Genomic DNA, 15,395 nt, shown 5'->3' on the forward strand with positions numbered 1-15,395 from the left:
AGACTAGTGAGAAAAAGAAAACCATTGCTCAAAGGCCTTGGAAATAAGAGGCAGGGAACAAAACTGTTCCCTTTTCTGTCTTTTGTACTGACTTATACTTTTGCATAGTGAGAAAATCATGGTAACACAGACCTTACCATTTTCATTTTCTCTGAGTCCAAGGGAGAAATCTTGGACACACACCACACACACATACACACACTGAGTGTCTCCCGAAAATAGCTGCATTCTTTTATTTGATGATTCAATACATTTTTAATTCAAATAGTCACCACATAACCTACGCAAAATATTAAGCATTTTACAAGCAAAGAATTTTACTGATTTCCTTTTCAATTGCCAAAGAGTACAATGAGTGAACTGGTTCAAAGATATACTTCTGTACATAAAAATATCCATGTATTTATACAAGCGTATGGAACAGAGTTTAAAGATAATAAAACCATAACATTGCAATAAATAGGATGTGTTCCTACAGCACAGCGTAGCACGCTTTGTCAGGAAGCTGCCAAGTCTCTTTTTTCAAGGTGCTTTATGAACTTCTGAGCTAGGCTCATATTTCCCCAAAAGAGAATTAGTTAGTAATGACTGGATCTGAACGTCTCCTTTACTATGTTGCTTTTTATTTGCTTCTCCAATAACAGAGGTGGAAGATATAATTTAATTAGTTTCAAAAAGTCCTTGCAACTTACCAATTTTATTGATTTCCCATTTCAGTATTTTAAAATTCAGATTAGTCTAAGCTCTAGCACCATACGAGAATAAAATACATGTATTTTTGTCAGAGCAACAATATTTTATGTCAACCCTTGTTCCTCTGGCTATAGCAATTCTGTTTAGAAAAATTTACCAAGCTAAAAATAGTTGATCTAGGTTGGCATAAAAAAGAATATTAAATACCTTTGGTAAAAATAGATATATTTAACAGGATTAGAAAAGCCAATAGTTATAATGTCAGAAGGAGAATATAAAAATGTACACAATAAAACAAATAAACCAACTTATAAAGTGAAGATAAGGCCACTCTTCTTTTCAGGTCTGTCTCTTCTAAAACATGAATGTGGTTTTCTTCTTCTCAATAGCAGAACTTTTAACAAGAAATATGGAAAATCCAGTCTTTCCTATCAGTATGACGCAAGTTTAATTCATAGCAACATAGTTCCTTTTTCAAAACCAAGTTTGCAGAACATAGGACATTCTGGCTTATATATGGGAATATAAGGGAAAAATTCCAGATTTTCTGTGATTTTAGACCCAGAACATGGAGCTTTTTTTAGTTAAGCAAAGCAACAGAATCGGGTGCTCACTTGCACAAGGTTTTGTTCCTGTACTGACACTAATCCAAGCCACAGTAAGACAACTGAAATACAGAACGCAGCTAGTGGCACAGGTACACAAAACGTCGTACTAGATAGTGATTCACCAGATTTTCTTTTCTTGCCACGACTGAAGGCCTTTTCTCCTGTCCTTTGGGCCCCTCTCCAAAGAGCAGTTGCATGTCTTCCGCCTCTGCTGGGTGTCTCCTCTTTTAGAACGCACTGTGAATCTTGAAGGTGAAAAATCCTCGAAGCAACGACCGAGAGTAAGGCTGCAGATAATGCATAAGTCCTCTAACAGAATCAGCTGCTGTGCTGTGTGCAGCCCTGAGCTGGGGCTGCTGGTGGTGATTACCCTCCTGTGTTCCCTCTGCACACACAGTCACACTCCTCGTGGTGCTCCAGGGCTACGTCTGTGAGGGATTTGTGCAATCCCCGGACACCATTCTTTGGTCTCAACTGAAGGACCTGAAAGGGAACAAAGGAAGCCACCTTTAAAATTCAACCAACATCTGTAACTTTTGATTTCCTGGGCAAGTAACATTTCAGGAACAAATCTTAAGGCCCACGAAAGATCGACAGGTTTGACATTTCTCCTAGGGGAGGGCATTAGAAAAACATCCCCCTCACCAAAAATTACTTACAGAATATCATTCTCATTTCATGAAAGACGGGACCCTTCAAATACCAACAATTTGGAAGCATCTGCCACAGAATAAAGAACAGTCCTCCACTGAAAGTCTCACCATGCTCTTCTTACTCCACTACCTCTCTGTCTACAGAAGACAATGTCACCTTCAGTGTTTTGGAACCACTGATGCACAATTCGTTTTTCTGTTTGTTGGTTTCTTTCATTCATTCATTTATTCACACATTTAACGCATATTTATACTTGAAGCAGTACACCCAAGGACAGTAATAGTGGAAAGAAACATGATCAGTCCACAGCTGAGTTCGCTTAATTATGCCACTCATTAATTTTCTTGGCTACACTTCAAGTCCTCTATAAACTTGATGAGATGGATTAGATGTACTTCATAGACATCAGCCTAAGTCACAGCTAACTTTCTACAGCTGGATCCTACTGTGCAGTGTAAGGAGGTTTGGCAATAATAACAATAACGCCTTTATTAAATGAAGTTATTTGCAGTTTAGACTGTTGGGATTTTTAATTAAAAACCAGCAAAATTGACACCAATACTAAACATTATATCCCTCTAATGTTGTGACAATGAGCGATAGCTTTGTATTCTATAAAAGGTCATCTGAAATACTCGGTGGTAGCTACCTATTCAAGAGTATTACATTTTATTTCTTCTAATACAAAAGATGATAAAGTTTCAGAAGTTGTATTCTGGTTGGATTATGAACAAAAACCAGAGCACAAAATAAAATGAAGCCGTCTAGCTTCTCTGCTTTCTCGGTATGACACAGATAATTTTGTAGAACAATTTCTAAATGCTGCCATTCTTTGGAAATTCTCATTAATCCAAAAAGGCACAATTAAGTCTTATGATTGCTCTGTTTGAAGATGTAAAAAGAAAAATTGAGAATGCATACCTCATTGGAGTATGTGGTTATATCAGAGGTTAATTATCTAACATTTTTTGAATACTTACTGCCAGGCAGAATAATAATGTTTTACATACCTTAACTCACAAGAATTCTATGAAGTAATTTACCTTTATTACCCTTATTTTACACAAGAGTGAACAGAGGTTTGGAATAAGGACACAGTCTTTATTAATACATAGGCCAAAGATGAATTAATTACAGTGATAGATAACGATTTTATAAAGATTCAGAATATTACTTCTCATACATACTATTATTAAGTAACTTTCTTCCTAGGGAGATAAACATTAAAGGCTTGTAACCTGTACTAAAAGTAGTAAACTCTTTAAAGTTTTCCTATCTATTCCATTTCATAATTCTAAAATAAAATTTCCTCAGACTGGTTTGGCACCCGTGGCACAGTGGTTACGGCGCCAGCCACATACGCTGAGGCTGGCAGGTTCAAACCTGGCCCAGGATGAGTGAACAACAAAGACAACTGCAACAACAACCAAAAAATAGTCAGGCACTGTGGCCGGCGCCTGTAGTCCCAGATACTTGGGAGGCTGAGGCAAGAGAATCGCTTGAGCCCAAGAGCTCGAAGTTGCTGTGAGCTGTGACGCCACAGCACTCTACCAAGGGCAGCAAAGTGAGACTCTGTCTCAAAAAAAAAAAAAAATTTACTCAGACTGTAATATTGTCTTAATAATTTAAAATGTGTCATTAGTAATAAATAATGTGAAAATTAGTCCAGTGGCTGCTGAATATTACTTTACTCAACACTGACTGGCTGTTTTTGAATGAGTTAGAATGGCATCAGAACTAAATACTTTTAAGATACCGTCACTGTTCCTTATCAGACTCCTGCTATGAACTGATTCTGGAATGAGGATGGATGGGTAAGACAAGCTTCAACACTGGCATAGCTGAGGTCTTCAACTTTTATCTTCACTTGTGTTCATTTTCCCATTCAAAAAGGAAAGAAAAGTAGTAGGAAAAGTAAAAGTTGGAGAGGCCACCACATCCAATCTGAACAGGCCAGGCTACACCCCACGCTGCCTCTCGCATGCTTATGCCAAGATGCAGTTGCAGAGTAAAGGCCCTGTGTCTTCATCTGCCAATGCTCACGGAGATTTACAAATAGCAGAAGAATGTCATCATGTTTGAGTAATTTTAAAATTTTGGCGAAGAAAACCTCGTATACGATAAGAAATAATTAATGTTTTCCTTTTTAATTCCTTTTGAAAGTTTGAATTTTGTTTTTTTTTTTTTTTTTTTTGGCCGGGGCTAGGTTTGAACCCGCCACCTCCGGCATATGGGACCGGCGCCCTACTCCTTGAGCCACAGGTGCCGCCGAAAGTTTGAATTTTGGAACAGAAAAGTAGACTTGGAAAATGGTCAGCGGGCCTCAGATAATATTAAACAAACAAAAAAAATTTGGTTTTTAGGACATCTATTATGACAGCAGAAAAGAAACTAAGCAGCAATACTTCTCGCCAGAAAAGCGGCCTGCAGGACAGAGTGTGAGACGCTAAGCAGCAGGTCTGACCCTGTCTGTTCAGCCATCTTTCCACACCTTCCACGATTATCTAATTAAGGTTTCTCCATGACTGTGAGGATGTTTACCTCAGGAGACTTGAGGAAGGAGTCGCAAGAATTAGCAAGAAACAAATGCTCCCATACCACAGCTCAACAAGGACAAACAACATGATCATTTGACAATAGCAGTGTTGAAAGAAGGGATTCGTTACTAGAATGAGGCAACTTAATGGTATATTCTTTTCCCAATCAAACAGATCTCATGTAAGAAAATTAAGACTATGTGTTATGAAGAAAGAAATTAAATATATAAAGATATAAACAAGATGAAAATCATTAAGCTCATTAAGAACAGAGAAAAAGGAGAAAAATATGTGAATATTGTCAGAGAATCCCACATAGATCTCTCATCTAGAAGAACAGCCTTCCTTCCTCTGGTCAAAGTTCACTGAATCTTTTCTGATTATTTACTATAATTGAAGAATAAGGCTAGGTATAAGGACATAAAATAAAAATTAGTAAGAGAACAGCTAAGCTATGATGAGGGTCTGAAGTGTGCCAGCTCTTGCTCTAAGTGTTTTGAAAATATCAACTCCCTGAATCCACACTGGTGAGTTTGTAAACTTACTTTATAGATGAGGAAATTGAGGCACAGGGGTTATGCGATTTGCTCAAAATCACATAGCTAACAAATGTTAGATTAAAACTTGAGACATCAGGCTTTGAAGTCTGTATTCTCAACTGTAATGTGACCTTTGCTGTTCCCTTAGCTCTCAATTTGGTAAAGTGAAGAAAAACAATGCATAATTTTTAAATAGCAAAAGTTCTCTAGTAGAGTTATCTGTAAAGGTTCACACATGCATTGAGAATATACATAATGATAGTCGGGCGCTGTGGCGGGCACCTGTTGTCCCAGCTACTTGGGAGGCTGAGGCAAGAGAATCGCTTAAGCCCAAAGTTTGAGGTTCCTGAGTTGTGACTCTCCAGCACTCTACCTACGGTGACATAGTAAGCCTCTGTCTAAAAAAAAAAAAAAAAAGAATGTACAAAATTAGTTATGCTGGGACTGGTAGATACTAACAAGTGTTTCAAGAAAAGGGGACATCTATGTTTATATAATTCATATACAAAGTTTCTGACCTGATTCTATGAAGATTCCTGTTTGGGGTACAGAAAAATTAAAAAAAAAAAAAGAAAAAAAAATATTTCTTTGGCTAAAATGTCTTCCTACTAGGACATCCCGTGATTGATGGATAAACAGTAAGAATCTTATTAATAACATTATTAGCTTATAGTATCTTTTAGTTTTCTAACCTTACTTTTGATACACACAATGGATGAACAAAACCCAATAAAAATGCTACAGGACACCAAAAAATAATTCAGTTTATATTTGTAGTAACACATTAACATGATTTAAACCTAATATTTATGGAAGCAGGTATAGAAATAAGATGAAGGGGAGAAAAGGGAGAACTTCTAAGCTCTCTGTCTGTGCTTCTGCCTCTGAGGTAGAATAATCCTCAAATTGAAAACTGGACAATTGTCGTCCAGAAGAATTAAAGTCCAAGATAAGCTTCTCTTTGAATGAGACAGTCTCTGGGTCCACATTAATGGTATTCAATTCTTTAATGCTTTTAGAATAATCTTCAGTTATGTTTAGAAAACAATTTCATATATTTTGGAGTAGTAATAGACTTATCACTGATTTCCAAAATATAAGAATGAGAAACATTTATTTTCAGTAATTATAAACTCTGTTCTTAGAAATGATGCCTTATGCCACATCAACAGTCCCCTTCCCAGACAGGAAGTTAATAAAAATGTTACTAAACAATTACTAATGATTCCTACAAGGCATTTAAAAAGTTAGGACATTGGGCGGCACCTGTGGCTCAGTGAGTAGGGCGCCGGCCCCATATGCCGAGGGTGGCGGGTTCAAACCCAGCCCCGGCCAAACTGCAACAACAACAACAAAAAAAAATAGTCGGGCGTTGTGGCGGGCGCCTGTAGTCCCAGCTGCTTGGGAGGCTGAGGCAAGAGAATCGCGTAAGCCCAAGAGATAGAGGTTGCTGTGAGCCGTGTGACGCCACGGCTCTCTACCGGAGGGCGATACAGTGAGACTCTGTCTCTACAAAAAAAAAAAAAAAAAAAAAAAAAAAAAGTTAGGACATTATTGTTATTAGAAATACTTGTGGAAATATTTGTGAATAATGGGAGACTAGGCAACTGTACAATTACATTTCTAGATACCTATGCCTTACAGATAATTGTGAGAAACAAATGAATGTAATCATCATAAAATTAGATCAACATCCAGAATTGTGTGTGTAGGTTTCCATAGTGTAGTGGTTATCACATTCGCCTGACAAAATTGTGTGTGTGTGTCTGCAATGTTTATATAATTAAGCCCACCTCAACTGGAAAATAATGGGTTAATGTCATTGTGCTAGAAGGGCGCTGGATCTGTAGGTGCTGCACCAAGCCTTCCCCCAAACAAGCCTTAGATGCGTATTGCATAATCTGAGGCAAACTTTCTGGATAACCCCAAAACTACTACTATTTGAAAAGAAATTTGCAGGTGTAGGATGGAGGAGCATGTGGCTTGATGTCCAGACTGATTTAGGAGACCACTGCACGATAACCAACTCGGCATCTAACCAACTTATTTTTAAAAATGAACACAGTAAGTCTGGCTTGTATAGTTCTTAGAGTAGTAGTTTTAAATGGAAGACTTGTTGGCTAAATCATTTCCCCAACTGCACCGAGTTTGCTAAGTGTGGGCTTTACAGACTTCATAACTGAGTGGTTTTAGGTGGGAAAAGATCCCTGCAGTTCTAAAAACCTTTTATGGAATGCTGGATGACTCTAATATCTGCCTAGCCTTTAAGGCGTTTTCATTCTAATGCTGTTGCTCTTAACTAGTTTCCTAGTTCATGGAGGAACAGTGGGGCACAGCCTGCCCGGGGTTCTGTGAGCTGCCTCGTCATCACTACATACTTCTTGAAATAGAAGAGAGGACTCTATTCCCAGCACGGGGATCTTTAAAGCAGATGGGGTGTGGAAATGAAAGTAGAATGTGAGTACTGGCATTCCTGTTTTCTGTATGACAGACTGCTGGTTTGGGATGCAACCTTATAAAGGACTACTAGCCGTAACTGTCATGAAATAACACAGCTAGGAGGAGAAATCTGAGTGATCATCGTACTTCACACTCACTTCCCAGAGGTCACAGATCTGGCTGGCGGTCGGCTGCTGAGTTGTGCACTCAACAATTTTGCCAGTGATGGAGCATCCTCAATTTCCTCACCTTCTCCTGCAGCATTGCTTGGCGTACATCAGCAAGCAGTCCTTCAAGACGAATCGACTTTAATTTCTACAGAACCTTTACATTAGACCAAGGCCAAATTTGGCCTTCTGATTTCCCGTCAGTATAAATTCATTTCATGATCTGTACATTTTTTTCTACTGCACAAAGCAATAATATGGACTAAATAGCTATTAATAACCAATATGATCTTTCCTATGCAAAAAAGACTTCAGTGAAACCCTCATCTTTTAGGTAATCTAAAAACGAATGGTTTCATTCATGTCCTTCACATGACATATTTTCCTGCCTTTCTCTAATATTGTGTTGACAGCTGATAGACTGGGAGGAGAAAAAGCACAGCCTTCAGAAGACAAGGGACTCTATATATAGTCTACATCCGTGTGCTTTAATGAATATGAAAAACCACCCTACTTATTAAGTAGATATTTATGCTGTATTAGTATTAAATTTAGTGGAAAAAATTAAAAGTAATGAAAGGGAGTAAAACTGAACCGAAGTCAGAAGAACAGATATCGTTTTGATCTAATCCAAATGTAACGATCAAAGTTGAATCATCAAGAAGGGATTCTTCTTACTACACACGTTACATGATGCTGCTAGAGGAAAAGGTGGGATACAACTAAGGATAACTCCAGTGTTATAAAGACGTGGTGTACAAGTGTACAAGATCTAAGGTTCCCAGGCTCTCAAAAGACAGTAACACTAACATTTCAGTTCATACAGGATGTCCATAAAGTTTGTGTGCAATTTATTACGTTAAACTATTTTAAATTGCAGATGAACTGTATGTCTATCCTGTAGCTACCTTCATGCCTTTTTATGGTTAAAAAAATGCATACAAAGTTAAACATGATGATTTGGAGCAGCATGAATAAAGATTGATATAATTATGAATATGTTCCTTGGGAGTTATGTGTCCATATTGGCCTAAATGGAAAAATAAATACCAAAGATTTCCTTTCTCCAAAGTAGACAATGATTTATCTCCAAGCTTTGTCTTTAAAATATTTTCCCTTCCTAATTTGGAGAGCTGGAAATCTTCACTCATTTTTGTTTTTTCCCTCTCGGAGAACACATTTTCTTTTTTGTATAAGAGGCACAAACCTTCATCGACCACCCAGGATGGACTATCAGAGAATAAGCCGTCTAAATTCCCAATATCCAGTTTTTCAATTAAAGATAATAACTTAAAAAATGAAAACATAAACTGTTTGTAAACCTTATCTTTTTTCCATTAATGCTACATCTCTTTTCCAAACATATTCATTTTGGATTCACTGTTTTGCTGTAAGAAACAAAATACTCAAAGGAAACTGAAAATAAAATGGTGTACCTACCTCGTGGTATTTTTTAGTTACTTTGCTTGGGACACACTGACATTCATTGCAATTGTGGAGACAACAGGCACAGTTTCCACCACAGCGTTTAACCAGGAGACAACCTGGCCAGAAAATGGTATCGGTTCTCCTTAGTTCTTCCCTTATGGACACCGAGAAGTTACGAGGTGTGCAGCTGTATAATCTTACCTCCTCTTTTAGAAGGTTCAGATCCACCACTACATGTCATAAAAGAAAGCAAAGAAAAATAGATGTTCATGCTTTGAGCTTGAATGTTTCATTAAGCTCTTTTAGTAAAGCAATCTTATGCTATTTCATGAACAATACCCCTAACAATACCCCGTCTAATTTTAACTAGCTTTTAGGGCTATATAACTCACAGATTGGACATTCCATTTCTTAGTAAACAAAGCTTCATTATGACTTAGTGTCCAGTAAAGGGCAGCCATTGTGCAATATAAGAACAGAGCCAACGAAACAGTTGAGAGCTATAAATGGGAAACTATAGAGAAAAAAAGGTCTACACTTTTTGACCTTAGTTAAAAAAAAAAAAAAAAAAGACAAGGAGAACATGGGGGGGTGGAGAGAACAGAATGCAAAATGATGAAGGTTTAAACTAAAAAAAACCCTGCAATTCCTCAAAGGATTATAGGCTCGTACAGTTAATGAAGGACACCTTATTGAAATTTGTCAGTAGAACTTTCTCTAATCTGTATGGCAATAAGAATCACAAAATACAAAAAGAGAATAAAGATAATATATTTCTGAAAACAGCTTGATTGCTGTGAGAGAAAAAATGGATATATTTCATTAAGAACAGAAGTTGTTGGAAAACACTGCTTCAAATGCACTGAATAATTTATCATCCTGGAAATTTAAAATAACTAGGCTCCTTCAGATTTCTACCCTTCCTCTCCTAAAAGACAGAAGAAATGTCTAACATATAACTATTGTCTCTCTTCTTTTAGCAAGTTGTTTAACTATGTTGTGCTTTATTCTTTGAAAGAATATGTTCTTGTGAAGACCAAACAAAATATTCTTTCATCAGATTATTGCTGCAAATCCTCAAAGAACCATTGTTTTCTCACTACAAAATGATACTGCCTCCGAAAAACTATATCAAAATGTATGTCAGTTCTGTATGAATTTATACATAACACACTATTGGGACAAGCACTTCTAATATAATTGTAATTTATGATTATAAGCTTTACCTATTCAAATAATGCAATTCCAATACAACTGAACACTTCCTGGTATATATGTTCCTTTAGGGTTTTGTTTTTTTCAGAAATATAAGTGCTTTTTTAAAACTTAGGAATGTTAGAAAAAATACAATAAGTATAGTTAAATACTTTTTCACTAACACTGAAGACACTATAAACATGAATTAGAAGAAAAGAAATTATTTTCTGGTTAAAGCTGGCTTCAAATAGCAATAATCACTATACATGTATAATTCTGTTTTAAAAATAAGTGCTAATTGTTAAAATAAGTTTAAAATGACAAGGTAATTAATTAAATGCTTAGTATCTTGAATTTATTTTACTTATATATGTGATCAAGTTTTTCTAATTGTCGAAGGGAGCTTATTTTAATAAAGTTATATATAAGCAGTTTTAAACTGAAACATAAAAATAAGATGATTGACTTAGGTCACATGTAGTAAAGCATCAAGAAACACTAATTCTATGGGTCCATTTCAATAACTTATTCGGCTAAAAAATATTTTTAGAAATCAACTGAAAATCATTGTTTTATTTGAGTATTTAAAGTTTTTTAATCTGAAAATTATGCTATTTAAGAATATATGTGTCCATTCTTTTACTTTTTGAAAAGATCAACTTATCACTAATCAAGTTAATGAGATCGTTGGGTTAAAGGATGTCTCATATTAGACCTGAATTCATTTGGCTGATCTAATAGTATAGGTACACATTTCTCTTTTGTTGTTAAAGCTTTATATGAATTTATTTGTATCTTTTCTTTATGACTGCATATATGGCAAGGAAGGAGAATACTTAGAAATAGGTACAAACACAAAAGCTAGTTGCCAAAATTCAATGCTTATGTTAAGATTTGTACTACATTAGAATGGAAATAATATGTTCTTAGCTGTCAAAACATATTGATCTACTTCAAATAGTTTTAAACACACTATTTTATGATAGTAGTAATGAGACTGTATATGTTCCTTTTAAAATATTTCCTTGACCAGAATACAAGCTTAGACAGATTTCCCAAGTGAACTAAGTTATGATACCTGCTACAATGTGAAAATTTAAACATTCTTTCAACTTTGCTGCTACTCATTTATCATGTTTGGCACAAAAGGCAAAAGTCCTTTATAAGTACCAGCTAAATCTGACTTGGAAAATACAGTGTGCTTTGTTTTGTTTTTTTGCAGAAACAAGGAATGAATGAAAATCCTGAACCAAAGGAAGAAAGGAAAAGAAAATAAACAGAAAAACATTAATGCAGTGAAAGGTGGGCAAAAAATATAATTAAGGATTTTAAATTTGGCATGTCGTATTTGAGATTTATGCTTCCTACTCCTAAAGCTTCAAACTCACACAAGCTTCATTAAAATAAGTCATGGGACTACATATCTTGTGACATATATTCTCCACACACTGCAGAACTTTTAGGCAGGGAAAGCAAAGAAAATAAAGAAGAGGAAAAAAGAAGAAGAAGAAGAAGAAGAAAGGCCCCAAAGCATATTTTTTTTATAGCTTTACTATAATATTAAAGATGTTTCCCTGTGCAAAATAACTGTAAAGTAAAACCTGGCCTTCAGATTATTTTCCTTGTCATAGTTACCAACTAAGACATTACATGCACTACTTTGTTTTTCTAAGGAATGGAGATTTTGAGCACATTACCAAACAAAAATCATTATTTCTAAATGTAAATTTCGTCAATATTTTAGTTTTACTAAAAAGGATAATATTGACAAAAAAAATTACAGTCACATTTAACTTTGTTAGTTGTTCACTCTTTTAAGATATTCAGTCTAAAGATATCATATTACCATAATGCAATCTGGGGGTGGTCTTTCTAAGATGAATGTGGCAACACTGTGATATGTTTATTCTGTGGAAAAATCTATTTAGGGGTCTAATTAGAAGCTTTTAAAAGTTTTATTCCTGGCTCTTTTGTGGAGAGACCCTGAGAAAGAATTTGGTTTGTCTATATAGATGTTATCCCACGCCTGCATTTTAGTTTATGTAAAGTTCCAAAAATATACACTGCTTTTTTCACACTTTCTGTATGCTTAAAAAGTTAATAGCTTTGGCAAACTGTGAAGGGCTTCAATTTTGAAAGTGTTAAACGAATATTTGAAAAGTCCTGTTCAGGGTTGGATGTTTTTAAATACATGCTAGTCTCTGGCCAAACCTTTGAGCACAAGGCATGGAGATTCAGGCAGAAAGGCACGGCGGGATGGGAGGTTTCGGCTTACATCCAGAAACCAGCTGTCAAAAAACTAGATCTGAACTTAGAACCTGTTTGGCTCCTCCTGCCCCTTACAGATCGACATGATAATCTACTTGGAACTCACTAACAAGGGCTCTATTCATGGTGTTTCGGCTATTCTTGCAGATCTTCATCTTCCTTCCTAATGGGAGGGGAGGGAAGTGTTGTTTGTAAGTTATTCATCAAGATCAAATCTTATAAATATGTAACAGTTTTCAGCATCTGGACAGGATTTGGCTGCCCATGCATTTGAGCACTGATTTCAAATGCCACCGAAAGGAAACCACGTCTCTTGGCACAGCACAGCACTAGGGTGGGACAGATCCGAACATGACCTGCGGAGACGAAAGCTCAGACCCAAAAAGGCTGCAACTCTCGGCGTGGGAAAGGGCAGGAATCAGGTTTCTTTCTGACAAGATGAGAAGAACACGGCTGGTGCAATCTGCCCTGTGAGTGGCTCAAATTAACCAAACGTCGTTCCTTCTACATAAATTCTCTAGACTGTTATTCCATTCTCTAAAGTGACCCTAGTAGATTTCAATGTTTCTGACAGATCGAACACATTTTTCAATGAATTATACTTATTCAGTAATTTCTGTTACATCTTCATTTGTGTCTGATAGAAACATTTTACAATTCTAATGTTACTCAAGATAACTATCTCAACTAACACGTAATTTTCAATTTCTTGACTAGGTGAAATTAGGTTTAATTATCATCACTTTACTCTTGAAGGGAGATGTGCCCATGTGATCAACAGTAATCATTTCAAAAGCAAATCTATACTGAGGAAACTTACTACACGTTAGGTTCCTTCAGCTCACTGTTTCCTTGCCATGAATCCTACCTTCGAAACCATTAATTCTATTTTACGTTGGTTCATTGCTATTTGTCATCTTATTTAGAAACTTCTAGACTTAGAAAATGAAAGTTAATATAGCCCTAACTTATGGAGACATTAAAGATAAGGCTTTTTATATAGGGTTCCCCTTTTGTAGCCCAAGTCTGGTTTTGTAGCTACAATGCTTTCTCTTGAATCTCAAAATGAGTATACTCCAAATATAGGTTTGAATAAGCAAAGGTTCTTGTAAAATGCAGTAGAGGACTTCATCCCTCCTGAGTTATAATAATTAGGTGCCTGCTTTTGTATATATTCTGACCGAATATGTGAATATGCCCAAATAGTAAGGAAAGCTATTATTTAGATGTGTCACTAAAGAATTTTAAACTCTCCCTTTTGGAAGCTGTGGTATAAGAATCTGGAATACTAGCTGGAAATAAAATTAAATGAGGTTCTAATCTAAGGAGGAAGCTTACCTCTGGATTTTCTCCCAAAAACAAAAGCCTTGCCAAGAAGTTGCCAAGTCGGCCTATATAGATCTTCTAAGTCCAACTGCCATCTATCTGGTTCAAGATACCGAATAAGATCTTCCAAGGTACTGAAGGCGGTCACAGCATTATTAAGCAGGTCCAGTGGCAAAGCTGAAGGGGGTAACACTGAGGGACTCACAGCTTCTGTGAATTGCTGAAAGTAAAAGGAACCCTACATTAACTGTTGTAAAAATGACAATGTAGTCCTTTTGGACTTATGCAGGAAGTTACAAAGACAAGGATGAAATAAAGGTAAGTGGCACTGTACTCAACCCAATTAGAAGTAGTTACCTTGCCAAGACTTCATGTGGACCCAGGGGTGTCCAACCTGCAGCCCCAGGGCGACATGCAGATTACTTGAGGACTGCTTTGCTTATCTGTGGTGTTGGATATGCAAAAGCATGCAAAGACCTTTCTCTTGCTTATCAGCTTTCATTAATGTTTGTGTATTTACTACGTGTCTTAAGACAACTTTTATTCTTTTAATGTGCAAAAGAAAAGAAAAATAGTTGGACCCTCCCTCCAAGAACGCTGGTAGATTTTCACCAAAATCACGGGAAAGACACTATTTTTCATGACCATAATCATGGCGGATATGGAAAGCTTTTTCTCAAATATACAGCTGGAAATACTTTCAATTATAGACTTACAACGAAAATTATAATACAATTTACCAAATTTTTCTATTTGTTTCCCAATTTTCATTTTCTTCAATCTGGAAAATCACTTGACTTACGTGAGTTAATGTGACACGACTTAAAAATTTATAAGAAATAAGATCTAGAACAAAACATAAGTTAAAAATCCTTTGATGCTGGGGAAGAACTTGTTAATCTAGATAGAAAATACTTAAACCATAAAACGTCAAATTGATGAATTTGCCTATAATATATTTTTAATATAAACTACCTATTAAGAGTAAGAGGGAGGGAGGACACTTTGACCAACTATAGAACTATCAGAAAATTAGTATCTAGAACAGGCATCCTCAAACTTTTTCAACAGGGGGCCAATTCACTGTCCCTCATACCATTGGAGGGCCAGACTATAGTTTAAAAAAAAAACAACTATGAACAAATTCCTGTGCACACTGCACATATCTTATTTTGAAGTAAAAAACAAAACGGGAACAAATACAATTCACACCACTTCATGTGGCCCGCGGGCTGCAATTTGAGGACACCTGATCTAGAATATACGGGGAAAATAAAAAAGACAACACGATAGAAAAAAATGGGCAAATTTCAGTCAAGAAGTTTGAATGGTTAATAACATATGATCATAAGTTAAAATTTGTCATTATTAGAAAACTGTAAAAGATAATGAGAAATTATTTCCCATCTAAAAAAGGAGCTACTATATTTCATATAGATGGGATTGACAGGAATGGAAAAAAGGATTCTGGAGGGTGTGAGTAAATGGGAACTCCTCTTCTCCCCTTCTGGGGTGTGTGTACATGGGCAAAGCCACTTT

The 15,395-nt window shown here is 36.1% G+C and overlaps 1 protein-coding gene across 2 annotated transcripts in view; it reads right to left on the reverse strand.

The window, feature by feature from the left end:
* Positions 1-208: 208 nt before the first annotated feature.
* The window catches only part of PDGFC (platelet derived growth factor C), a 247,743-nt gene continuing 232,556 nt past the window's right edge, over positions 209-15,395 (reverse strand). For both annotated transcript variants that reach the window (XM_053583442.1, XM_053583453.1), the window contains exons 5-7: positions 13,869-14,076; positions 9,078-9,295; positions 209-1,784 (exon numbers count right to left, since the gene is read on the reverse strand). In XM_053583442.1, coding sequence (XP_053439417.1) covers positions 1,668-1,784; positions 9,078-9,295; positions 13,869-14,076 — 543 coding nt within the window. In that variant the 3' untranslated portion in view covers positions 209-1,667. The remainder of the gene's footprint in view (positions 1,785-9,077; positions 9,296-13,868; positions 14,077-15,395) is intronic.

This window comes from Nycticebus coucang, chromosome 1, assembly GCF_027406575.1.
Source record: "Nycticebus coucang isolate mNycCou1 chromosome 1, mNycCou1.pri, whole genome shotgun sequence".
Lineage (NCBI taxonomy): Eukaryota > Metazoa > Chordata > Mammalia > Primates > Lorisidae > Nycticebus > Nycticebus coucang.